This window comes from Perca fluviatilis, chromosome 16, assembly GCF_010015445.1.
Source record: "Perca fluviatilis chromosome 16, GENO_Pfluv_1.0, whole genome shotgun sequence".
NCBI lineage: Eukaryota > Metazoa > Chordata > Actinopteri > Perciformes > Percidae > Perca > Perca fluviatilis.
The window spans coordinates 9,219,841-9,246,650 of record NC_053127.1 but is presented as its reverse complement, the minus strand read 5'-3'; the positions used below and the strand labels follow the sequence as shown (position 1 = coordinate 9,246,650).

General features: G+C 41.9%; 1 protein-coding gene across 4 annotated transcripts in view; it reads left to right on the top strand.

Annotated features, from left to right (window-relative positions):
- The first annotated feature begins 6,794 nt into the window (after positions 1 to 6,794).
- The window catches only part of zbtb16a (zinc finger and BTB domain containing 16a), a 153,022-nt gene continuing 133,006 nt past the window's right edge, over positions 6,795 to 26,810 (top strand). Inside the window, exons 1-2 of one of the 4 annotated variants that reach the window (XM_039777173.1) lie at positions 6,795 to 6,812; positions 12,692 to 14,015. In XM_039777173.1, the coding sequence (XP_039633107.1) occupies positions 12,781 to 14,015 (1,235 nt within the window). In that variant the 5' untranslated portion in view covers positions 6,795 to 6,812; positions 12,692 to 12,780. Of the gene's footprint in view, positions 6,813 to 9,176; positions 9,375 to 9,576; positions 9,682 to 9,796; positions 10,172 to 12,691; positions 14,016 to 26,810 lie in introns of those variants that run through there. The other 3 variants (XM_039777170.1, XM_039777172.1, XM_039777171.1) reach the window with 3 other exon arrangements.

The window sequence follows — 26,810 nt, the reverse complement described above, 5'->3', positions numbered from 1 at the left end:
GAATAAATCTTCTTTATATCAGATAAGATATTTGGCCAATAGATGTAGAGCTGGTATATCAGCAAACAAATATATTGGTCTAACCTCATTATGTATCATGAATTTATTTTATTGCTTTGTGAGGTGCAAAGTACACTCTGCCTCTCAACGGGACAAAGTTATCTTCAGATGATCATTTATTGTCTTTTCACTTGCAAACTTATCATCTTTGTTACAACCATCCTTTTAAGCCAACCGATTGTCGTAATGGTCTATCATTGCTTAGTTAAGAAATGATTGTCTTAGGTCAAGGTACTCTTCACCTGAAACTGACCACACAAACCTAGTTTGGGTGTGGTGTTGTGTGTGTGTGTGTGTGTGTGTGTGTGTGTGTGTGTGTGTGTGTGTGTGTGTGTGTGTGTGTGTGTGTGTGTGTGTGTGTGTGTGTGTGTGTGTGTGTGTGTGTGTGTGTTTGAGAGACATGGTAAACATTGGTCATTCAGGGGTCAGAAAGGTTTAAAGTGAACTGGCTTTGATTGGATGAAGCACTAGTAGTAGATTAGTATTATTTATTTGGAATTTCAGACATCTGCTATCCCTGTTTCTGTCTTCTAACCTAAACTTTCTTTAAACTTTGTAGAATTTCTATTTATTAAATCTTGCAAAAGAAATTATGGTTAATTTTTACCATCAACTGCGCGAAGTGTCGGTAAACTTCATTTGCAGTCATGTATTTGAGAAGCTGAGGGTTAAACTAAGATCCTAACTGTGATTTTTGGCTTTACCCATGAGCACATAGCGAACAAAAAGTACTTCCCCACCAAATCTAGCAAGAGGTCATAGGTGAGGGTCATGGGTCAGATGGGCGTGGCCTCAGTCCCGGAGACACCCCAAGGTTTACACAAGTGTAAAAAGAGTCCATTCAGACTGGCTGCATGGGCAGAGTTTCACAAAGGTCCACTGTGTGGGGCCTATTCCCCCCCCCCAAACACACACACACACACACACACACACACACACACACACACACACACACACACACACACACACCTCCTCCAAGCGCAATGCCTACACAGGACAAAGACAATGGTCAGCAAAGCCATATACATGTTAACCTGAAATACTTTCCTTCATTAGAACAGAAATGTTACCCAGGTTTGCCTCGTCAACCAAATTTGCTGTTTACACAAGAGCAATAATTCTTTCTCTTCAAACATCTTCCAACCTAATCTTTAAATAAAGGCTATAGCACTTTTCAAATGTTACATTGTGCTTCACCGTCAAGAAGAATAAATCGCTACGAAAGCATAGAAACTCAAAAACAGTATAGTAATAATTTAAATAATGCATGAAATAAATGGTTTGAGAAAAACTGTTAGAATTAGACGCACCAAATATGATTTTTTTTAAATCCGTAAACCTCACAAAATTCAAAAGATCATTCTTGTGTTATTGTATATTTTCTTATTGCCAACAAAAAACACCAAAATGTGTTAGTCCATCTTTTTCCAACTTCATGCCTGTCTGTGGCTTTTGGCCCCGAGCCATACATACAGTTTTATTTTTAATAAATGCTCAGTCATTTACTAAAACAGCTGAGCACTGTAGCTTTTAGCAAACATTACTCAAACAGGAGTAAATAATGTTTTTGTTGGGGACTAATTTTAATTGTGGATTAATATAAATGTTGTGCTCTAGTGAGTATTCATGGCAGCAGGACAGTGTATGTGGGATACACTAGAAATAAAGCACTCAGCGGGCCCGGGTTCGACTCCGACCTGCGGACTTTTGCTGCATGTCATTCCCCCCTCTCTCTCCCCTTTCATGTCTTCAGCTGTCCTGTCAAAATAAAGGCCCCAAAAAATAATCTTAAAAATAATAATAAAGCCTGTGCTCATGGCAATAAATAAACAAACATTAAAGATGAAATAAACCACCTGGTGCAACGTTGTGGCTCACTGATTGAGCTCTATGGTCTATGGAGGGATAAGCTGTATCAGGTGTCGGCTCCACACACAATACTTGTTAGGAGGATCAATTCTTTTCATGTGGTTTGATGACAATTGGAAAAATACAGAATTTGTTCAGCCTCATGCTTAAAACATTTTTACATGTTGTCGTCATTTTGTATCAATAATTAAATTGTATGTCATTACATATTTGCCAAGTCTTTGTTGTACCTTCAGCTTCCTCGGGAAACCTCTCAGTCACAGGCGTAATTTACAGGGGGGGTGGGGTGGTTACAACCCCCCAAATAATCAAAACTGGCCAGTGCAACCCACCCCAAAAACCTTTTATAATTTCCTTTACATAAATAAAGACATTTGTACCATAAATTTATGCAGAAAAGGCACAAATTGTTGCAGAAAAATTCACCAGAATGCAGAAAATGAAGTGTTTGACACTCACAATTTCTATTTTGCGCAAAAGTGGAGATGTCAACCCCCCCCCCCTCCTCCAGTGTTGAACCCAAAGTTACGCCCTTGCGTCTGCTACATAACATTTAGTTTGATCATTCTGATTGCTCTAATTGTTGTCAGGATTAAAGTAGAAATCTGACCTTTTCAAATATCCAGAGAAAACGGCTAATTACCATAAAAGGTTAGTGGGAGGGCACTTCACCAATCGATACCAGAAACTGCAGTAATATATATTCAACACTCATTTATTTGCCATTACTACTACTAATAATTCTGCAACTTACTTTTAAATGGAACTATTTACAATATAGAACTCATTTTTGCGTTTCTTTATAGTTGATCACCACACTTCCTCCACAGAAAAACAAATGAAGCTGTGGGAACACAATGGGAGCCCATGCAGCCCACTGTAGATAACCAACCTCTGACTGAAACTCACAGGAGCCCCCTCACTGACAGTTAATGGTCACATTTCTAACCTCCGCTACAAACCCAAACTTCCTCCAGGCAAGCCGTCTTTCTCTAACTCTTGGTAATATTTTAAAGTGCAGTGATGATCTGTTTTTTATAATTTAGCCCTCATCTTCCTTTCCCTCAGTAAAACGGTGGATTATTGCCAGATTAAGGGAGTGCCTTTTTCTTTATCCCTTGGTAAGCCTGCACAGCGCGCAGCTCAAAGGTAATGAAGCACTTTGTGATCCGTGCCCGGATGAATCTAAAAATTCCCAGAGCACCACTGTATTTTAGAGGAAATGAGATTTCACTGAAAGCTCCCCTTCAAACCGTTTTGAAACAGCCATAAACTGTGTGACTACTCAAAACCCGGTGCAAGAACCCAGACCTGTTGCTGTTTTAAAATGAAACTAAATAGGCTCAGAGACTTTTTGAATTGTAGTCATTTTGGCTGAGGAAATGTGCTTTAGTGGAAACTAAGTGACAATTATCTTAGCTACTTAGAAACTACATCTAAACCAATATTATCACATTTGTTTACTAGCATGGATTACATTATCATCTAATTGAATTAAAGCTTCTACTCAGTTTTTCAGTCTGGCACCAACATCCTTGGTTTTGTGAAAGTTACCATAATACCGTTTATTCTGGCAGTGATTAGACTAAATTAAGCTATAATGGCTTCAATGGGTGAAGTAGGTCAATGTTGCAGTGGCAAATAGAACATAGATAAGAATATAACAATATATTATACTGGGTTGTATTGTACAAGAAATTAATAGGAACTCTAGACTAAATATATTTACCCATTTAGGATTGTACACACTATTTGTAGAAATCAATTCACAGGTTTGCAAATGAACAACATTTTAACAACATGAGTCTTAGTGGCAATTTTGAGAAACATTAAGATATCAAAACTGTGTGTGCTTGGTTGTTTGACCCGTATCCCATACAGCCTGTCAGGCACAGAGGATGTCCTGCATGTTCATCCCAAACTGACCACCAACAGGTCCTCCTCCTATTGGCCCACATATAAAATTGGTGGCCCCAAGATGGTGGCAGCCATTCAAACCTAAACCATTCAAGCATCAAAAACTTGCATTTTAAAAAAAATGGATGCTGTCCTAGATGTACAGTGTACGTTGTGCAAGTTACTGAAAATTAGTTACGGTTACTAGTTACCTCTCTTTAAAGTAATTACTGCATGTAAAAGTAATTATATACTCGGGAAAGTTACTTTTACATTACTTTTAAATGTCTGCTTCAATTCACTTTTGAATGCACACATACAGTAGCTATATTTCTTTTAGTGCTGCCTTGGCAGTGTCAGACAACACATAAATATAAATAATAAATATACATCTATGGTTGTAGCCATTGTCGCTATGACGAAAAATAAGTAGTGATGACAATAAAACATATGGCTTATTTACTGAGCCTCCATACGGCTTCAAATCAAGCAACAAAAGTCAATTTTGAATACTCTTTTGGCAGAGTAAAATGAAACAATTTCTCAGACATTTGATGTGATTCCTTATCAATAATGTCCCTATTTCCAGGACAGCAAGCTCAAATTGCCTGAACTGTCGGCCACTGTGTGCAGTGACAGTCTAATGCTGATTGATTGATTGATTCACGTCATTCATAATCTAAAAATTATCAAAAGAAAGATGTGCAAAACCAACATAAAACTGCCTAATTTAACATGCTTACATTCCTTTTGTAATATGTGAAATGAATGTTCTGTATGTACTCTAGCTAGACATTCAGACCAGCAATCTTGTAAAGAACTTACATCTTCAACTGCAGTAAAAGGTAACAGTAACTTAAGGTGTCAGTATGCTTCAAACCAACAAGGTCATAAGTTATGTGTTCCGACCACATCTAAAGACAAACGTGTTTATACCTGTTCAGAATGGCCACACTCAATGGCGTGGTGGAGAAACCTGTTGTCATAGCCTCCATTTGGTTGCATACCACTGCCTCCCCGATCTCTCTCCAAGAATTCTCTCTTTTGCATGTCTGTGTAGTCTCGACACAATAAATCATACAAATTAATTTAAGAGAGCTTAAGACAGAAGTTCAACCCCTGCCTTACTGTCACACATTGGACCCGCTGGCCAATCACTGCAAAAGAGTGTTGCAGTCTGACAATCGCATTTTTTAAAGCATACTGGGGTTTTAAGCATGATTTATGCTTCTGCGTTAAATGTACGCCGTGGCTACGTACGTTGAGACACGGACCCTACGTCGTAGCCTGATGTGCACCTCTCGAAAAATTTAACTACACGTCGCGGTGACGCACGCCACTTGGCCGTGGCTTGGTGGCGTTGCGTTTCCCCCTACCCTTTTCCTGGTTCTCCTTCTCCATACACAACATGAAATCAAGGAGAGGGTTAACTTCTACTGCTACAGATTTCCCACCGTGGTCAGAAAGCACAGGGGAGACACTTTGTTTCTCTCACTATGACTCTAGAGTCGGTACTCGCGCTGAAGCTAATCGCCGTCACTCTCTCACTCGCTCTACCAAACACTCCCCACGCACACACCCATAGCGGCCCGATCGATGCACTCACCCAACATACAAGTATAAACTTCAGGCCACTTACGTAGGCTACAGCGAAAGCTCTGCGTGGAGCCTCCGCAGAACCATAAATCACGCTTTAACAGTCCAATAGTAGTTGCATGAGGGTGACTGTCATAGGAACGTAGCCACGTCAGTCACTGGGAAACTCACAACAAACCAGTCCAGAAATTAAAAGATAGAATGTCTTGAATCAGGAGGACCAATGCAAATCAAAAGTTGGCGGCTGTGTCTGAGAGGATGAATAGAAGAAGCTTTGTTGTAGCTGTGAAGACTTTCAAGTAGAACTGAACTGCTGTGTAATGTCAGGCCATTGGCAAGACTTTGGCTGACATTAGTTGTTTTGGATGTCAGTCAAAAGAACTTTTTCAGGTCAAAGAAGGTAGCTCTTGAACACAACGAAGAACACTGTTGACCAAACTTTATTCCTTGGCTACGAGACAAAACCTGTTGATAGCCAAGTCTTTGATAATGTTTAAAAGTAGCTGTGTTTCTCCTTCTTATCAGGTCTGCAGCCTTGCAAACTATCGGCTGGTCGGTTTGTGTACAGCAAACATAGCACGGCACAGAGCTGACCATAAGCCTGCGGTAAAAACACCGATTGAGACGCATGTTCCGAATGCGCTGTATACATGTCCAAAGAATGCCTCTAAAACCCGAATAATACCGGATATCCCACGTCTTTATCGGAAAATGCTATATTTGGAAAAAGCCTTATTTGGAATATCCAACCGGAATATGCTGTTTACATGACTTGTATCCGGAATATTGTCATATTTGGAATAATAGGGGAATATTGGTGTGCATGTCAACGTACTCAGTGTTTTCAGCCTTTTGTAAAACATGAACAAACACAAAAAACTTATGTTGTACAACTTTATTTTATTATCCAGTTCGACAGTCAGTCATAAGTGAAAAAGAACATAAATAAACTACTTTTAAAGTAGATTTTCTAGGGGGTCTAAATGACGTGGTCTCAGATCGGTACATAAACTCGAGGACTTGCCGATACCAGCATTTTAGGCAGTATCGGAGGCTTTTCCGATACTCGTATCGGACCATCTCTACTATTGTTATTTCTTCATATTAATGGTAATGCTATCTCCTCAGCACACCGCCACAAACCAGAGTGTGCTGTCAACCACTGCTGATTGATTGCCCACGTTTGATCTGTTGCAGACACTGATCGTCCCTTCCTCCCCTCAGATAGTCTGCTCTGACCTGACTTGTCCACTTTATCAGCCTCAGTCAGTGAAGTGTTGATGTGAGCCTGAGGCCCGAAGGATGATGAGACCCTCCCAGCTTCTCGGTCCTACAGCAGTATTTTTTCAAATGGTTCTTCCTGCACCGCATGGCAAAGCTCCTCATATCAGGTACTCGGCAACCCTCAGCTGGATGTCATTGGTCATCAGTCAGTCAGTCATTGGTAGTGTAAATATTTATTTGATTTGACCACAGTATTTCCACTCTAGCTATGAACTGAGACATGAGCCTCTCCCATTGACCAAAGTCAGTTATTTACATATGCATTTCATCTTATCTAATCTCCAAACTGTAATATTTATGTGTGCATGACAGCAGAAAATATTCCTTTTCAAAACAAGACTCAAAATACAAACTCAAAAATGTCAACCTGCTGGTGGCGCTATACAAAAAGTCAGGGAATCACCAAAATAATAAGAATAGATCATTTGACAAACCATGAATTATGATCCAGTCCATCTAGGACGTGTTGAGATATTTGAAAGCTCTGATTTGCTGGTGGCATTACATAAATATTTGGGGATCAACAAAGCCAATAGAGAACATAAATGTCTGTTCAAACAAACAGGAAAGATATAAATTGACACACAAACATTGTGCTCATATTCTCCTCTTTCTTCTACTGCTTCAACCGTGGTTTTTAAACCTAATAGAAAAAAAATGAAGCACTTTGTACTGTTGACTTCTGGAACTCAAAGTAAAAGTTTACAAGGAGCACTCAAAGGGAACATAACGATAGAATTAAAATCTTGTGAAATGAAACCATTGGTATAAAGAATCGCCTCCATTCAGTGATAATCATTAAGGCGAAAGTATCAATCAAGTTTATTTTCAGAGAAACTCTTAAGTATGCTTTTACGATATAACTCCAAGAGTTATATCGGGCCAAACAATAATGAGGTGTGCCATCCACTGCTTCCTGGTTATTGGTCAACAGAAAAGAAGAAAGAGGAAACTTAAAGCTACCCTAAGAAACAATTAAGGGTTATTAATGCCCTGCAAAACCATCAGGATGAGAGTCGTTCACTATGTTGATCATTAAGGACGTATTTTTAATAAAACAACAAAAGAAGTGCCACAGTGCAGTTTCTTTTGTGTCATGTTTTTTTTCTTTAAATTACTGACAGTATCTTAAAACAGAGCTTCTGCAATAGTCTCAGGAAAATGACATTTGATTCTTTAAATCCAAGGTTTTTGCCCTTGTTATGAAAATCGGATTTCAGCACCCAACATTAGACTTGTGCCATGTGTTTTTTTTGCTTGTAATTTATTCCAAGCCACTTGACCAAAATGCATTTCGTCCCCACTGAGGAACGATGAATCGGCAGCCTTCCGAACATTTCTATAGTTGAACATTATGCATTTAAGTGATGAATAATATAATTCCCTTCTGATCTACTAAATCATTTCATCTAATCTGTTCTCTCCCTGTCTTTCATGGCTTTGCATTTGTTTAAACATACTAGTGTCAAATTCAATAATAACGATAGTAGTAGTAGTTTATTGAGAAAGAAGGAGAATGTCAAAAAAGAAAGTTTATTCAAACAGTAGTTTGAACAGAGAAAGAAGCAGAATGAGGCACTAAAATAGAATTAAAAAGAAAACAAATGAAAATAGATGTGTGGTGCCACACAGGTCCTCCAGTCAAATCACTCCCAGACTTTGAAAATGAACGGGAACCCTTTTAACGACTTTAGATGACAGATGTTAACCCGTGGAGATGCAATAGATTGATGTTATCTTTCTACACACATTTTTGGCTTGCGATAGTAATACCGCCTTTGTGAATATTCAAAACAAATGATAAAATACATGATTATTATTTTTTTAAAAGCACCTTTGGAATGTATCTTGTGTAGTGGAGGATGGATCAGCTGAGCATTCACCTTCGCTGTGCTCTGCTGCCACTTAAACGCAACTACTGTACCTATAGTTTCAACGAATACTGTAAATTGAAAATGGTTAGAGGGGGCTTTTTTTAACTTCTTTTTTTCCTTTGCAATAAAACGCTACAGTCAGCTGTTCAGAGACAGAATACAGGCATAAATGTCTTAGGGGGCTTAGTCCATGGATTTCAGCATCCTCTTAACATCCACTCATAGTTTGCAGGAATGAGCGACATTTATCCAGCAACACAGGGAAGACAGATGTAGGCCTACACAATAATAATAAAAAAGAAGCACAGAAGAAAGGGAAAAAAGCTAGTAGTGTTCACATTTAAATATACATTTACATAAATGGTTAGAAGGGGGGGGGGGGCTTTAGGAGTAACCATATTGATTTTTCCTACAGGTCCTCCAAACCATTAAGCCTGCCCCTGGCTGGAGTTTGAGAAACAACTGTAGGCTGTGTGCGTTCAAAACGGTGAAGGGAGGGCAGTGTCGCTCACCTTTCACTGTCATACTGTAACACAGCCGTTTGACATGAGACAGCCCCCTAGGTGTCTCACTTCCTTAGTGTTTGTACGGCTGGAGCGCAGATCGAGCCGGCTGCCCGCCTGCCTGCTGCTCGTCTGGCTGACTGGCTGCGTTGACGTCAGCGCCGTGTTGATTTGCTAAGGCGAGAGAAGAAAGGAGTTAGTGCGTGTTGAGAGAGCGGGTACTGCGAACTGCCTTACTATGCTGTAGCCCCACTCCCCCCTACACTATACGGAATCAAAACGTGCAACTTAGGTGAGTACCAATCCGGGATAAACGCAGCTGCAGTTTCCCGGCGACAAGTGCCAGACCCGCTGCTCTGCATGCGTCTACCACTGTTTTCTCTGTGTACTTTCATTCACCATGTGGATATTTTGATGCATTTATAGCGCTGGGGGATCGTTTTTTTTTTTTGCTTGTCCCCGTTCAACCTCACGCTGAAGTTAACAGTAAACCGCGACTTTGGCACGCAAGTTGGATCCGCGCACCGGAGTGCTGGATGAAAACAAGTGTTTTTTTTCCTGATTGCGCTGCAAGGTGTTGAAGTTTACCTTAACGCACGGTAGTCAATTTTTTTTTTTAGAGATGTTAAGGTTGACGTAACCCCCCCCCCACCACCACCTCTCTCTCTCTCTCTCTCTCTCTCTCTCTCTCTCTCTCTCTCTCTGGTTTAGTATTCTGGAGATCGCAGCTAGAGGACGTGAGGTCTGGCTGTTTCACCGGGGAGCCAGACAACATATGACGCCCCGCTCCATGTGACTTTTTTTTACTGGCGAAATCGCGTTTGCTCGTTTTGATGGAAAATTGTGCAATTTTGTTAGACAGCGACACTGTTGCCCGTCCCTTGTGTCTCCAGGCGCACACACCAGTGTGGCTCATTTAGCCGTGATGTCATCACGATGAGGACTGTGGACACTGGTCTTTTACACTGGAAAGAACAAACCCAAAATCCAGTCACTGTTACAGTCCCACTACAATTGATTGACAGGCAACTAGATGTCTGATTGGTGACCGAGAATCGATTAGCGGGAGCACGCGCAGCACGCTGCGAGGTGGGGAACTGGTAACAGATGCAATAGCAAATTGATTTGTTATCGAGACTGCCTGATTTCTCTTCTTTCTCTTCCCCCCCCTTTCACTCTTTTGCTCTCCTTAAGGCGTCTTTCTCTACACCATACCTCCTTCTCATCAATCGCAAAGAGCCAGTGTTTGAGTATTTCGTTCAGCCACAAACACCTGTGCGTTGATCAGAGGAGAGCTGGCTCGAATCGGCGAGAAATTCTGGCAGCTGTCTGTCTCGTGTAGGCTACTTTTTTTTTTTCTTTTCTTTTTAGCACGCTCTTAAAAAAAAGACCCCTCTGATTGTCCCCCTTAGGGACGTTGTGCCGTTTCGCTTTCTCCACATTTGTGTCTGTCAGTGTGGCTCGTGGTCTGGAATATTGAAAGCTGTTTATTCTTGTTGTGGCTGGGTCGCCAAGGCGCGCTATGGCAGACAACTCGTGATCACATTGATTATGCTGCCTTCTTTACTGTGAAGTCGGCCCAATGTGCTTATTGTCAGCTCTCTACATTGTCCTCCAGCGAGAGAGAGAGAAAATCTCTCCTGGCTTAATGTACTTAATGTAGTGCGTGATGTTTTGCATAATGCATATAACGCGCTGTATAATTTGTCTGGTGCGGCTGGCCCAATATTAACGCTGATGTCTAGACGCACGTACTGTAGCCCTGTCCTTTTTATTAATAGAGAGCTAACAGACGCGATAAAGTCCCCCCCCCCCCAAAGCAACTTTACATTGTGTCCCAGGGAAGCCACAGCTTGGCTGAAAGCCCACCGAGCGCAACAAGCAGTGATCATTTACGGCGGCCATAAATCGCAGCTATATTGGCATACCTGTAATAAAGATAATGTCGGGGTTTTAGGCATGACCTCTGTTCACTGGAAGGCTGAGCTCAGCTAGACGAGAACCTGCGGTTTCATCATGACCTACCTCCCTATATCGATTTTATCAACGAGCCGAAAACAACAAACTGTCCAGTGTCCCAAATGCCAACACAAACAATAGCTGCCAGCATCATTTAACGTCGGCATGTTTTGATTTATAGGCTTCTGTGATTTGAGTTTTTTTTTTTTTTTTTTTTTTTAGTGAGCTTGCATATCTGGGAATTACTGATATTATTTATTTATCTGAAAGAAAAGTCGTCGTCTGTGTGGAAGGCTGATGATACGTCCTCTTTTTTTCTGCCTGTGTATTGTTCTCAAGCCTGGGGGAAGGAAAAGAAGTGCTCACAAACTTCTCTTTTTTTATTTTCTCACTTTTGAAAAGATAAATTAAGCTCCCCGAAAATGAAATTGAAGATTCTGAAAATGAAATTTAGGAAGATTCTCTAAACAGAAAATGATGAACAGGTCTCAGTGAAAATGTGTCATTGTCATAGGCCTATTTGCCATATACACTGAATGAAAATTGGGTAGATAAAAATGGACATCAGTGAGCTCATCTAGGATGTGGGTCAATGGATGCAATTAGCTGGTAGCCATTCATTTAGAGTTTATGTAATGGCAACAATGAAGAAAGCATTGTTTCAGTGTATAGGTCATGATGATGGTTGAATGATTGTGTTAACAGTAATCACAGAGACAATCATTCATTTAAAGGACCTCTAGTGGGGATACTATTTCATTTAACCCTCTTTTCATCAGTTTAGAGTCGGTGGAAGTATTTGGTAGATATGAGGTGGAGCAACATGTTGCCCTGTTAACTTGGACCAAACGAGTTAAGTAGTCACTGAGACACTCGTTCATTTGGATATTCAACATTAGTGACTAAGAGCCGAGCAGGGTGTTTGGTGCTGCAGTGTTGTGTTCTTTTGCCTCGTTCTGCTTTCCTTTCCATCCATTTCTGGCCGCTGCTCCCAGCTCCCGTCTGTGCTGGGAATACTGAGTAAGATGCTATTTAATTTCAGAAAGGCTGCTGACGGCCTTTGTGAGCCAAGCAGCAGTGGAAAAACCACAGCTCACACTTGTTTAACTGTGTGTACATCCCCATCAGATAACCAAATGAAGACATCTTTTTAACATAACATATGTTGGACTGATTGGTATGCAGGGTGAGCCTGTTGGACGGCTCACAAATTGTCTCTCTTCAGAAATCTACAGTCAATACTCTCCGCTGGTTTTGAGAACAATGCGACTGCACAGTTTACCATCCCTGCAGGATGTTTGCTATTGAAAATCCACTGGCTTCACACTCTCCATTTGCAAAATGAATTGTAGTTTACTTTAAATACATGTATCGACAAATTCATAAATTTTCTTTACAAACTGTAATTAATAAATTTGCCTTGTATATTTTTTTTGAAAGATGATTATTTGGGCATCTTGACTTCATATTCATGCATCGTTTTGCATTTCATTAAAAAAAGAACATTAATCCATATTGAAGAAGAAAAAAAAAAGGAGGATTGCATTTGGAAGTGTAAAGACTAGTGGATTTATTTTGCACATCATTTTTGCTCTTGCGTCAAAATTTACCAGAACAGATTTTTATTTTCATTCTGTCTCTCCCCTCCAGGTTTCATCTTGTTTACAAAGACGGCTAAAAACACTGCTGAGCGGAGAAGGCGAGCCTCATGAGTCGGCCTCGTGGTTTGCATCGACATAATGGATTTAACTAAAATGGGTATGATCCAGCTCCAGAACCCCAACCACCCCACTGCCCTGCTGCAGAAGGCCAACCAGATGCGTCTGGCCGGGACTCTGTGTGACGTGGTCATCATGGTAGACAGCCAGGAGTTCCACGCTCACCGGACAGTGCTAGCCTGCACAAGCAAAATGTTTGAGATCCTCTTCCACCGCAGCAGCCAGCATTACACCCTGGACTTTCTTTCACCAAAGACTTTTCAGCAGATTTTGGAGTATGCTTACACTGCCACGCTCCAGGCCAAGGTCGAGGACTTAGATGACCTTCTGTATGCAGCAGAGATCCTGGAGATTGAATACCTGGAAGAGCAATGCCTCAAGATCCTGGAAACCATCCAGTCCTCTGATGAGAATGACGTGGAGATCAATGTTAATGACGGGAGCACGGAGGAGGATGATGAGCGTAAAGGCCACAATGGAGCCAAGAACTCCAAAAAGCATTCCATGGAGAATCCCTATCAGTCAGGTACCCAGCAAGTCGCCATCATGGCTGGCATGGTGGACCAGAGTCCCTCGGTGTCTACATCCTTCGGTGTCTCCACCCTGAGCCCCACCAAAGCTGCTGTGGACAGCCTGATGAGCATCGGCCAGTCTCTGCTCCAGCAGGGCTTTGGGGGTGAGCAGCTCCACGGCAACTCCCACCACCTGATGACTGAGATCAAGACCGAGATGATGCAAGTGGACATGGGTGGCAACGGCCATAACAGCCCTCCAAACATGGAGTCCAGTGCCTCCAGCAACGGAGAGCGAAGTGGGGAGGACAGGAACCGAGACGGTCCAGGAACACCGACCAGGAGCAGCGTAATCACCAGTGCACGCGAGCTACATCACGTCCGCGATGATGGCATGGGCGACCCTCAAGCTGATATCGGCCAGATGGGGCTGGAAGCAATGGCCGGAATGGCGGAGAAACATTTTGCCTCAATGTACTCCCTACCTGTCAATCATAAATCAGATGGCATCATGTCCATGCCGGCATCCATGGCCTCCGCTCTCCCCATGTCCCCAGCCCTGGCCATGTCTATGGACTTCAGTGCCTACGGGGGACTCCTGCCTCAGAGCTTCATCCAGAGAGAATTCTTCAGCAAGCTCGGGGAGCTGGCAGTGGGCATGAAACCAGACGGCAGGAACCAGCACGAACGATGCAATGTTTGCGGTGCAGAACTACCAGATAACGATTCTGTAGAGCAGCACAGGTAAGCCAAGTTATATTTTGAGTAGCTGCTTGCATATTGTTTCGGCCTTGAAATGTATGGGCCTTTTCAGCCTTTCAGCACAATTTCTTTTCAAAGAATCCCATTTTTCATGGTGTATGCAAAATTACGTAGGCGGTTTGCATTATGTCCAGCAGAATTTTAAATTCCTAAGTAACAGGGACATTTATAAGGCTCCCCCAGGTGAAAGTCACCTTTTTTTTGACAGAGGAAAAAAATCTTTTTTAGTCTGTTTTGTGGAGAATAAAAAAAAAAAAATGAGTTGTTATGTTTATGAGTGACGTTAACCTTAGTACGGACACAAACCTTAGTTCGGTGTGGCTCAGGCCCAAAGATCCACTCCTTGAATAACGACCAGGCCTGCCCAGGTGACTGCTGTCGTAACATTGTCTAAGACCATTAGTCATGCCTTACAAGATGTGGGTGGCAGCTATCACACACACTTACCAAAGTGGTACCCCCTCATCCTGGACTCAACTCACCTCCCCTTTCCCATAACTGCACAAGGGGGTCCCTTATTAGCTTGATAATTAGAGTAGACGGTCAGCCCAGGAAATTAGTGCTGAACCTGGGCTCTGAGACAAGGAGGTAGTTCTAGGACAGGGGAGTGGCAGTAAATCAGTGCAGCGCTATTTCAGTCAATGTGTATAAATAAATGAAGGCCTGGAAACTTTTACCATCAAAAGTGTCATTGTATATGTTGTGTCATTGTATCTATCTCTGCATCTGTCGAAACTGCATCAGCCCAGTCAGCGTACAAGCACCTCGCGGAATGTATAGTTGCATCACTTCTTTGTGGATTTTGCGCAGTCAGTGATTTTGTGACTGGAGGCCTTCTCTTCCTTGAAGGCCACCTTCTTATCCTGTAATGTTTGCTTAAATCAATAGGAATGCACAATGGTTAAAGTTCACTTGAGGTTTTGAATCCCATCAACCATCCCCTCGTACTTGAGCCGGTATCTTGTTTTCGATGGCTAAGAGACAAGAGCTGAACTTATTCAGTCCAAGCTGCTCTGTTTTTAAATCCGTCTCAATGTGTCTTAAGAAAATACTGATATTACAGAATGGCTTTTACACCAAAGAGAAATGTCCTTGTTTGCAGCCTTACACCAATTTGTGTGCAGTGGTCTTGACTCGTTTTATATGAGAGGTGTAGTCAGATACTTTGTAGTGTTTTGGTGTTGGCAGTTGGCAGTGTACAAATGTGTCTGGCCTTCATGGTGAGTGCTCATTATTCATTGAATAATAATTGCATGGACTGACACTACGTGTCCTTTTTATTTTTTAAACCACAACTGTAGAAGTACATTTCGTGCTGCTTATGATCAGTTCTTCCTAAGCTGGTTTTTAACAACAACTTTAACACGCACTATAGCTTCTGTGTAAGACGCTGTGATGCCGTCTCACAGCGTTAAAGGACAGGCTACATTAGTCTCTGTCTTGTGAAAAGTCTGCCGTGTGAAATGGTTGCCTGTGTTTCAAGAGGAATTTCATCAATTCGCTCAAGCTGGGAAATCTTGTATCAAAGGAGATTTCCAAACCGTTTCATGCATTGATCTTCCCGCTTCTCCCCACAGCATACTAATGGGTTAATTTAGACTGGTTGATACACCGACACGACACTGTTTAATATTGTACGCGCTGTCCTGACGGCCTCCTGAAGTGTAGAAATCAAACATTGCATCATGCATCATGTCTGCTTTGCCGTCCGCACATGAAAGGTCTGCTGTGCTACCCTGAGATGCTTGATAATTCAAACGCTCCTCGTGTCCTTAAAAATTCCGATCAGGGTCATTTGATAGCATATCAAGTCGGTGCTTTTATTTTTCTGTGTGCAGCCTGTCAATCTGCCCGATTCTTTTCATACAAGATGTTTAATTTCAGACGTGCGGCGTCGTGTTCCCTCTGACTAATTGCACATCATTTCCCCACAGCCACTGTGTCAGGGTCACCGCTGCCTCTGCAACAAACACATAAAAAAGTTGGCAGAGTTCACTTGGTGCAGTCAGGTCAAGTCAAACATGAGTGTAATTGTTTCCAGATGTGGCACAGGTCGTTGGTGTGAGGTGTCTGTGTGTGCACGTCTATGTTAAAATGAACGCACCAGAAAGTACCCACTTCCTGTATAAATTTAGTCTCTGCTCCCTTTCATTCCTCTGTGCCCTGGATTGTATCATTAAAAGAAACCACCCAGCCTAGACTAAATACATTGTATATTGTGTGAGGAGTACAGAAATGTATGCCGATCACATGTGTAAGCACAAGAGATGCTACCTTAAAGTAGGGCTGGGTATCGAAAACCTCAACACTTTTTCAGGCCGATCAAAATGATTGATTGATTGATCATTGAACATCAGATTTGTAATTATTTCTTTAACAGAGCTCCACAATGATTTGCCAATTTTAGATTACTTTCCTTAGGTTAAGTTATTGTATGGCTGCTTGTGTGTATATTAGAGAACTTTTATCTTTTAAAGTAAGGTTTCAAAGACAGTAATGAAACTCAGGTATTGTATTGGCCCTAGTACTGAAAGATTTCAAGTGCAGCCCGATCTTTAAGTTGCCTTCCAAAGAAATGTATAAAGCTTTATGAAAATCCCCACATTATTCTGTAGGTGTCCATATAGGTTGACTGAATCTAAGCAATCCCCCCCCCCAGCACACACACACCACCACCACCACTTCCCCACTGACAAGCCCTAGATTTATTTCTTAAAGGAAGCCCAGGGTGACTGTTGTTACTGCTTCAGGGAGACAGAATTACAGCAATATTTTAGTAACCCTTGCACTGAGAAAATAATCAACACAGGAAGGGCCTGAGTGATTATTGGGGAAATAAATGCATGATGCAGGGGGCTAATTCTGCAGGGGAAAGAAGAAGAAAAAAAACCCTCCACTGCTTGGTATTCCAAACACAGCATCCAATTCACGGGAACTAGCCTTGGGTTTATCTCTTTCACTTAATCGTCCATTCTCATGCAAATGACTGACCCTCGCTGTAATGTACATCACATAAGTGAAAAGAGAGCCTATTTTAAAGGGGAGCTTTTCCAGCATATAGCCATTAAACATTACTGATAACTGTCAATGCTTTAACTCTTTTCATAATACAGCCTGGGTTTTTTTTTGAAGGGGGGGAAGAAGGGGGGGACGTGAATGAGACTAGTCAATGAATTTCGGCCTCTCCTAGCTGTTTTTCATCATGTTATGCTTAGTATTGATGAATATATTGGGGTACAAGGTGAGAGTGGTGGAGATAATCACCCCTGCATTAACGTCCTCACACAGTCATGCGTCTATTACTTTTAACACACATTTCCCTCAGCAGCAGCAGCAGCAGCAGCTAGCGCTCACTCTTCCATTTCCTCTCCTTTTGTGGCAAAGGGGTATGGAGGGCGCTCTAATACCCCGGGCCCCAGGTGTTTAAACAGTGGGCCCAAGGCCCTTATCTGTGCATATCAGAGTGGGGCAGATAACCCTTGGCACTCATCCTCAGTAAACCAAGAGCAGATTGAGCCAGATAGGGGGCCATAGCGTTTGTTGCAGGTGATAACGATGTATGCACACACACAGGCCCTGCACGTTGAGGTGAGGCCAGTGGAAGGTGTACAAGCTGTTTCCCTACACACTGACACTTGTGTGCTTTGGCCACCATCAACCATTAACCACTGCTTTCGTACTATACATTAAAGCCACGAGCGAATGGCCACCATGATGACTGCTAATTGTGTAAGTAGTTTAAGATAAACTACAACTAAATGTTTGCAGATGCAGGCTTAAAATAATTTCTACTTGCATAAAATTTGATTAAAAAAAAAAAAAAAATCCCATTTTATCTCTTGGAAAGGGAAACCACCATAATCTTTAAAGGTAACATCACTTCTTCTAGGGCTGCACGATATGAGGAAATTATTTAATTGCGATTATTTTGATTGCTATTGCGATATGATTCAAAATATTGGAGGGAATGATCATTTTTGTATCATTATTGTAATTTATTATAGTGTGATTTTTGTGAGAATCTGTACCAAACAAAGATTTTTTTCTATAGTCTGTAGGATTTTTTTTGCAATTTTGAGAATCCTCTTTCCACTAAGGAGATGCTAAAGCATAATGAGATTTCTTTCACGTTTGCTTGATTGACACGTGTCTTTCACAGTCAGCTGTGCTGGTTTCCACTTCCTGCTCGGTTCCACCCAGACGCCACCTTTTTTTTTTTACCTTCTGTACCTCCCATTTACAAGTTTATCCAATTACTAAAACTAGCTAGCAACTGGCAGTAAATTAAAAACCTGTCAAACCGCAACCAACTTTTCTCTAAATGGCATTCTGTAGAAAATTAATGGACTTTTGATGGTTCTGCTCGTGGTTTTAAAAACATTGTTAGGTCGAACAAGCACTGCTGCACCCATTTTGTGACCACAGTAGCTGCTACTGTACCATTGTCAACCAGCATTGATGTCCAACTGTGAAATACTCACCAGATGCAACACGGGCCATGAGATAGCAACTACCTTACCTATATCCATCTACCCTTAATGTTGTCAGATATAGCATTAGTCTATATACACGACCTTCCACTTGCCGGATGTCTTTCATTTCGGCCGGATGTCCGTTACCTTCCACTTTCTTGGTGTTGGCATTCTAAACTCCGGTGGATTTCTGAAGACTAAGGTTAACTGCTCCTCAGATCTCTGCAGGGTAAATCCAGACAGCTAGCTAGACTATCTGTCCAATCTGAGTTTTCTGTTGCAAGACTGAAACAACCTTTGAACGTACACGTGTTCCATCAAAACAAGTTCCTTCCCGAGGCTATTTTGCAGAGGCACCGTTGCTCCGTGCGGAGCTTAGCGCCGCCCAAGACAATTGTGATTGTTTTAAAGAAATTCCAATAAACCAGAGTACGTTTTTAGATATAGCATGGACCTGAGCATCAGAGTGCCCACGAGGGTCCGCTCGGGTCTGTGTGACTTTAATTCCGTCAGACATCTGTGCTTGTTGACCGAAATGTATGACTGCCCATGTGCTAGAAAATCTGAATGGTGCTGTTGTAGGTTGTCAGGTAGATTATTCTGCTCAATTTCAGAAATTGCTTCTCTGTGTAAATGAAAAAAAGAACCGTGGTAGCTGAAAAATTGTAATAATAATACTGTTGTGTTTTGCAGTTGGCAGTCGTTTGCTTCATTGTCTCAGTCTCGCTACCTGAATACAGTACATCACCTTTGGTCTGAAACAAAATACCTCAAACTAAAAATAAAGCAGTTTCCGGCTTATGATCCTAACCTGTAAAACTGTGCAAGCATTTTCCTGCTTCCTGAACGAAGCCTGTCAACAAAGCATCCATTACATGGCAGTGGATTACCCTCTATTTGAAATCACTCAGTGAGCTAAGTCTCCCCGGCTTGCACTCAGAGGTACAGTACATGTTGGTGTAATAATCCAAAAGCACAAAAAGCCTCACTCCAAGAAATACCTCAACCACAGACAACAGCATAGGGCTTATTCAAGTCTGGCTGCCACATCTTCTCCTCTTTTTATCCTCACACAGGTGCTTTTTTGGCTCTTATTGGAGGCGCAGTGTTTGTTTATGCCCCTGAGGAACTGGCGCTTTGACCGGGCTCATGGTGATAGCCGCAGCTGAGGCAGCTGCTGGCTGAGGCCCAATTATAGACAGGCTTTAAAAGGCTCCGGTTGAACCGTAAAGATTTACACCACCATCGCTCTGATCTCAGATCTGGGCTCTGTCCTCACTGTCAGGATAGGGAGATGTATCGATTAAAGACTTAACACAGGGGGCTACATCATGTGGAATGGACTACACACACGCACACACACACACACACACGCAGAAACACACCTTAGTACAGATCAAGCATTCTATTGTCGTGCAGTCTTGCAGTGTTGTCAGGTGGTGCTTTTTTTTTTTTTTAGAAGGAATTGAGATGCTTTTTTGAAATGGGATGGAGGGAGGAAAAACAGAAGGGCACCGTCAAGAGGGGTGGGGATGTGGGGGGGGTGGGCAGTCTAATATCTAGACAGTGGCTATGGCAATGGAGGGAGGCGATCTAATCAGTAGGCTGATTAGATCACCTCCCTCTCTGAGATAAGAGTGGAGGGAGGTGCTTGTGCAATAAAAGTTAACAGCTTGACTTGGTGCGACCAGCTGCCTCTGTGTGGCTAACAGCGCTCGGCAGACGTGGCCTTTGCTGATGCGGTCTGGCAGGGGCTGCTATGAAACGAACACACTGAGGCCCCTGTCTTTTGTCCCTGCGGGGGCCTTGTGGTCTGGAGGGAGGGATAAGGATAACATACTGTACTGGAAGTTGGCCTTGTGTGTGTGTCCATGTGAGCGTGTGGGTTTTAGTTTTTTTGTTTTGTCATGTTGTGAGGGGGGTGGGGGGGCTCAAGGGGAGTACTAATTACAGCCAGTTATCAGGTGACATGCAAATGTATTATCGGCCCAAACTTCCTGATGTTTATCTCTACTCCCAGAAGCTGCTGAGTGTTGGCAGGGAAAGAAGTTGAGCCACTGTTTCTCTATACATGCACAGCGAGTGAAATTCAGCAGGGAGAATGATTTAATAGCATTTCATTCTATTTTTTTTTAAACCTTTTACTAGACTTTCAGACCTTCTCCTCTTGGCAGACTTTCTTACTGTATTAAGGTGCATGCATCATTGTCAACTTTCCCATTTAAAAAAGAAAAAGTCAATAGAATTAGAATGATCCGGCCCTAAAGCTGAGTGGGTTTTAGTTCTAGTTCATAGAGCCCTGCCCCTGTTCTCCTGGACCTTAACGCTCTGGGTTCTAATCCCATCGATATCCCATTAGCATCCCCTCTCTGGGTCCCCGCCACATGAAAGAAGATGTGTCGGTTCCCCCTCTCTGATTCTATTGCTCTGGCAGACCGTAAGGAGGACGGCCACAATGGGCAAATGTGCTTGAGCCAAAGGGCCAACGTGTTGTGTGTGTGTGTGTGTGTGTGTGTGTCACACCGCCACCTCAGAGGCCCCCTAGCCACCCTGGGAAGTATCAAACCAGAGCCCTCTGCGGGCTTCCAGCGAGAGAGCTTCTAATTAGCCTCTTTGTTGCCACTTGAATGGTTTGCCAGAGATTGGCAAGGGGCCCCAATGGAGTGATACCAGCACGCTAAGAAGCTGGTCATAAAAATTACATCCCCCACCATTCTCTCCACCGTCACCTGTCACAAAGGAGCTCTCAGGTAGGCAACTGAGGCCAGAGCAGCACCATGTGAGCTTTTAATCTAGCTCTTCAGAGCCCATGGAAACATGTTTGCTCAACAGGTGAACTCTAAGATAGGGCTTGCTATCTGCTCATGAGCTGAGAGGGTCTCTGCAACGGATGAATAGAAATTAAAATAGCCATCATAACTTCCAATAATTCATGTTACTGGTAATGCACATTTAGAATGGGTCATTATGCTACTGTTGAATATGCAACAGTGATCCCGAGCACTTTGGATTATATAATGGACGACCGTTCTTTAAGTGGAAATACAGTGAAAACTATTAAGCAGAAATACAGTGAAAACTATTGGCAGCACGAAAGGACAGATTAGACTTGGTCCAATAATTAGGGTGTAATGATGATAATCTGGTAAATCGCAATAAAAATCTAAGTCAAACTAATTTAGCCTAAACGTGACGTAAAAGACTTGCCTTAACTTAAATCAAAATCAGAACTTAACACAACAAGAATTGTTAATAGACAAAAATACAGATTTTAATTTATCTGGATAATCAGTTTTATATAGGTACCAAATAGTTAGTTTTTTTTGTAGGATATATACGAACAAGAGTTAATGGCCGTGAGAACATATTGACCCATTTATTCAATATATCAATACTTTTTTTAATATATGTCATAGTATGAAATTATTTAAAAACCTCGACATTAAAATCATTTTTGTTAAGAAAGTAATCAAAATAATTAGAGGCAGTGCATGTCCTTTCAAGCTACTTAGCAACTAGCATGCTTACTGCTTTACTGGCCACTAGCACCTTTATTAGTAATTAATAATTGTTATCTTTTTAGATTTTATTATTTCTTTCACATTTGTTGCAAAAATGCCACGTCTAGCATGGCATTGTGAAATTTGTCCCTTCGGACACTCTACCGTGGACAAATTGAGGTTATGAAACAAAGAAATCCAAATGTTATTACCGATGAAGAGCATCATTGCGTTATCACAAAGCAGCCATATCTGCCTGTCAGCCTTTTCTAAATGCCGTCAGGTCTGAACCTGTGGCGTCTGACATGCTGCTTGGCGAGCGTCGTGGCTTGAGTGCAATGAATGTCAAGGCGACTTGGAGCTTTAGCGCCCGACTGACAAGTTTTTAAGCTCCGCTGTAATCCAGGAGGGATCAGTTGGGTAAATCATGGCATAAAGCTTAAAACCATAATTGATTTATGTATTTGCTGACCGAAGACGCCCAGAGAGATTACCAGAAGGAGAGAGCTGGTGATGGATAGGCTGGCCCCCTCACACAGGCTGCATGCAAGGAGGGGGGGGGGGGGTTGAATTCAATTCAATTGAAGGGAGATTTGTCTGCTTGAAGAGCAAGAATGTCTAAAAACAGAGTGCGAGTCGGAGAAGAAATGCATACATCATCGTAGGTGTATGTACAAAATCATGCCACTGTATTTCAATATTTTAAAGGGCTTTTTCACCCGTTTTGGATTGTTTATCAATTTGAACTGATAAAGCCTTATTCTACAACAGTAGGTGCTATTTTAATTGTTTTCAAATTGTCTTCTAACACGTAGAATTGTGCTTGCATGGAGTTCAAAATGTTGCATCACAGCTAATTCAATTTAAGGGTTTTCTGTAGCCAATGCCGTATTGCCCAGTCCTATAATAAATAATCAATCTGTGTTGGTGTACATTGTCTTCATCCACTGTACTGTCATGGCCAGTATCTTGCACAAAACCACAAAATAACACACACTCCCCATAAGAAACTACAACAATAAAAACAGACAAAGGCTTTTTTTTTTCTAACACTACAACTTTCTCTTTTTTTTTCTTTATTTTAATCTTTATTTGTATAGGGAAAAGTATGTAGCATAAAGTATATGTCACAGACCACAGCAGTTTTGTTTTGTGGGGGGGGTGATTAAAGTAGTCTCCCTGAAAACTTGGTTTCAACATTTAAATTAAATGTGGGGGCAAAATAAGTAACAAACATGCCATCACCTTTTTCTCACTGAGTCCAGGGCAGTAACATGGAAAAAAAAGAAAAAATGTGAGTAAAGTCCCCAGTGCCCAATCTTTTGACTAGCAACCAACCTATGTTATTGAAATGATAACTAATTTAATTAATTAAATATGGCAAAATATTTACATTGTAAAAAACATTGTATTTTGTTTACTGTAACTGTTCAGTTATATTTTCTGTAAAGTTGATCTGCCTATATAACATATCAGGTTCCAGGTATGTTATTCTAGTGGAAAATACTACAATTTCATTTCATTTTGATTCAGTTTGTTGTTTTGTTGCTTAAACACAATAAAAATTAGTCTAATAATATTCAAATCAGCCCTAAAAAAAACATTGTTTTAAATGTCAAATTGTAGAATGTAAACTGGTCTTAAGTCATTGCAAAGCCCTCCATTTCCATAAATAATGATGATGACATGACCTTTCAGTGGTACAGTAGGCAATTACAATGTTTTGTATAGTGATGAAATATATATTTGTATGTGTGTTTACCGTTAGATCAGACTGGATTGACCCTTGACTGGAAAATGTCAGATTATGACATTATCAGTGGTTACACTGATAATGTCATAATCTGACATTTTCCAGTCTAATTGACCTCATCATTTCCAGATTGCTGATGAGGTTTTTGATAGTAAACGTCATTTGATCGGTCACTGCCGTAATCGGCCCATGAATTTCTCTCCTGACACATCATGAATCCTCTCTTTCTTGTTTACTGGCCGACTGTCAGGCGTCTCCAAGGTCTCTCTTGACCGCTTCCAGATTGTTTTGTGTCTGTTTGTCCCTGGGCCCCAAAAGGCGAGAGTGGGATAGTAAAAGAAGAAGAAGAAAAAAAAAAAAGCCATTCCATTTCCTGGACTGATCACTGAAGCGGGTGGCTCTGACATGTCATGACTCAAACAGCATCATTTCTGCCACTCCTGTCTCGCCGCTGACCTTACAAATGATGCTGTAGGCTCCCACCATATGCCATTAAGCATGCTGTAAAACAGGATGGGCTTTTATCCCCCTCATACGAGCAGCAGCAGCAGCAGCACCCAGACACCCTCTGCGGTTTTCACTCTCTGCTCTCACCTTTCGGAAAAGAAAAGCAGATTACAGCGACAGTTTTCTCTCTGATGGTTTTGTCCATATCTTTTTTTTTTTTTTTCTCCTACCTCTTCCTTCCCTGCTTGTGTTTTATTGCCTCCTGTGAGTGTTGGTCTGAGACGAAGAGCTGGAGCTTCCCTTACAGGTGTTTGGGTGCTTATCGCCCACGTCTGTGCCCTTATCTCTGGCCCTCAGCTTCCTGCATCCTCTCTCTTGCATGCCTCCGAGTGGGGATATATTTCACTTAGCCTCTGACCCGGAACCTTCTTCTATCTCTCTAGGTCTGGCGCTCTCTCTCTCTCTCTCTCTCTCTCTCTCTCTCTCTCTCTCTCTCTCTCTCTCTCTCTCTGTCTCTCTCTGGCTAGCCTACAGACAGGACGAGCCTGTAAAGACATTTCATCATCATCCCCTAACTTGAATTTATTCCTTCTTCTCGTCTTTTGTATATCACTCATAGCCAGCAAGAGATCGATCAAATTGTAGATTTTGGAAGATAATTAAACCAGCGACGACAACATTACATGTTTTTTATTTAATTTTTTACAATTTTTACGTTGATTATTTTCTTAATTAATCAATTGGTGGTTTAGTCTGTAAACTGTCAGAAAAGCGCCCATGGTCACACATAGGTTGGTTTTATGCATATTTGATTATCAAAATAGATTTTCTTTGTTTAATCAATCAATCATTCAACTTTTCATTTCAGCTGTAGATATTACATTTGATTGGTTTAGGCCCGCGATATTCTAAAATATGAAAAGTTCACAAATATTTTTTTTGAAAACCAAGTATTATCCTCCAACTGCCGCGGATTGATCTAGAAGGAAGCACACAGTTGAATGTGGAAATGTCTTAGTGGCTTTAGCACAGCGAGTGAGCTTTGATGCTGTTCGGAGCTGGGAGTTTGATCCAGCATTTTGTCAGAGTGATTGGTCTCAGGCTTTAGCCCCACCTCCACATTCCCTCTATCCTTCCCTGCTCCCAAGCCTCACACAGGGACAAAGGCTAAAGTGTCTGTGGGATGGGGTTGTGATGCTGGTTTGGAGGGGGTTGACCCCCTGAGAGGACCTGACAGGGGGCCCTTCCTTTTACTTTTTTTTTCTTTTCTAATCCCCATTCTGAGTGGGCACAGAGGGGAGAGAGCCTACAGTCTAACACTCATGAGAGAGTCTATTGTGAGCGGTGGGCTCTGTTACAGTAGGATGGATGCAGGAGTCTCAGGCCCAGAAAAACGCCAGGGTCAGCTAGGCCCCCGTTATTTACAGTAGGCCCTTTCATTGCCTGAGTGAAACAGGAGCCTATGGTGGAAGTGGAGGTGGTGGGAAGGCTTCAGGGTACGACCACTGTTTGTGCTCAGCCAGGCCTCCACTATAGGTCAAAGAGCACGGGGGTGGGGCCAGGGGTTACAGACCTGACTTTTGTCTGTGGGTAGGGGTGGGGGGTGGGGGGTAGGTGCTTCATAGAGGAAAAAGAAAAGGTGGGTGGTGGAGGTGGGAGGGGGGATTGGCTTCAGAGAGAAAAGGCGGCAGTGATGACTTCCATGTACACTTCTCTGTGATGTGACACAATTTAAAAAATCTATGTACTGAAGGTCTGAATGATTTTTGGGAAAAAATGTGATCCCAATTTTACTGTCGATAGTCCAGTTTAAATGATTTTCTATGCATTTTTTTTTCAAAGCGTTGATTTAAAAAAACATTTTTTTAGTATTGGTACCGAAATGCAGCTATCGTATCAGCACTATAACCAAGCCCTGATTTAGCTGTGGACATTTTTCATTAACGCTGCAAAATTTGACATACAAAATACTTCAAATTGCAGCTCTTGCAATTGGAGAAGTGCAGTCTTTCAAGTCAAATCATGGGTCAGGAAAAACGCTTAATGAAGGACGAGAACATGCTGCACCTTCCTACACAAACTCAGTAGGTGTTCTTTTGCCAGGGTGTTGCTCAGAAAATTCAACACCGTCCCAAATGACTGCATGCTCACTTCAATTGTCCTGAAGTGACTCTGTGACCTACATAAGCAAAGCACATAATTCGACCCGCCATAGAGGCTAAAGAAACATACACACTACAGTGAAAGGAAGAAGGTTCACAGCAGCTTGCTGTAACCCAATGCTTCAGAATCAGTTAGTTAGGTCATCTTCACTCTCACGTGACATTCAATACTCTGTAATAATCCAAACAAATCCGAAACCCAAATGGTCTCAGAGCAGGTTGGAGTGAAACAAACAACAACTTCTTTCACCTCTACACTGAAGCAGTTGCTGTCAAGTACATGTATTAAGCTTAATCCCACACGATCCATTACCAACCCAATTCCTCTTTGTTGCCTTTCATTAAGAAATAAGGAAATTGCCAAGAGCCAGCACGAGAAAGTGAACCGGTACCATCTGCCAGAAGACTCAAGAATAATCTTGCCATAATCTTAGGGTCAAGCT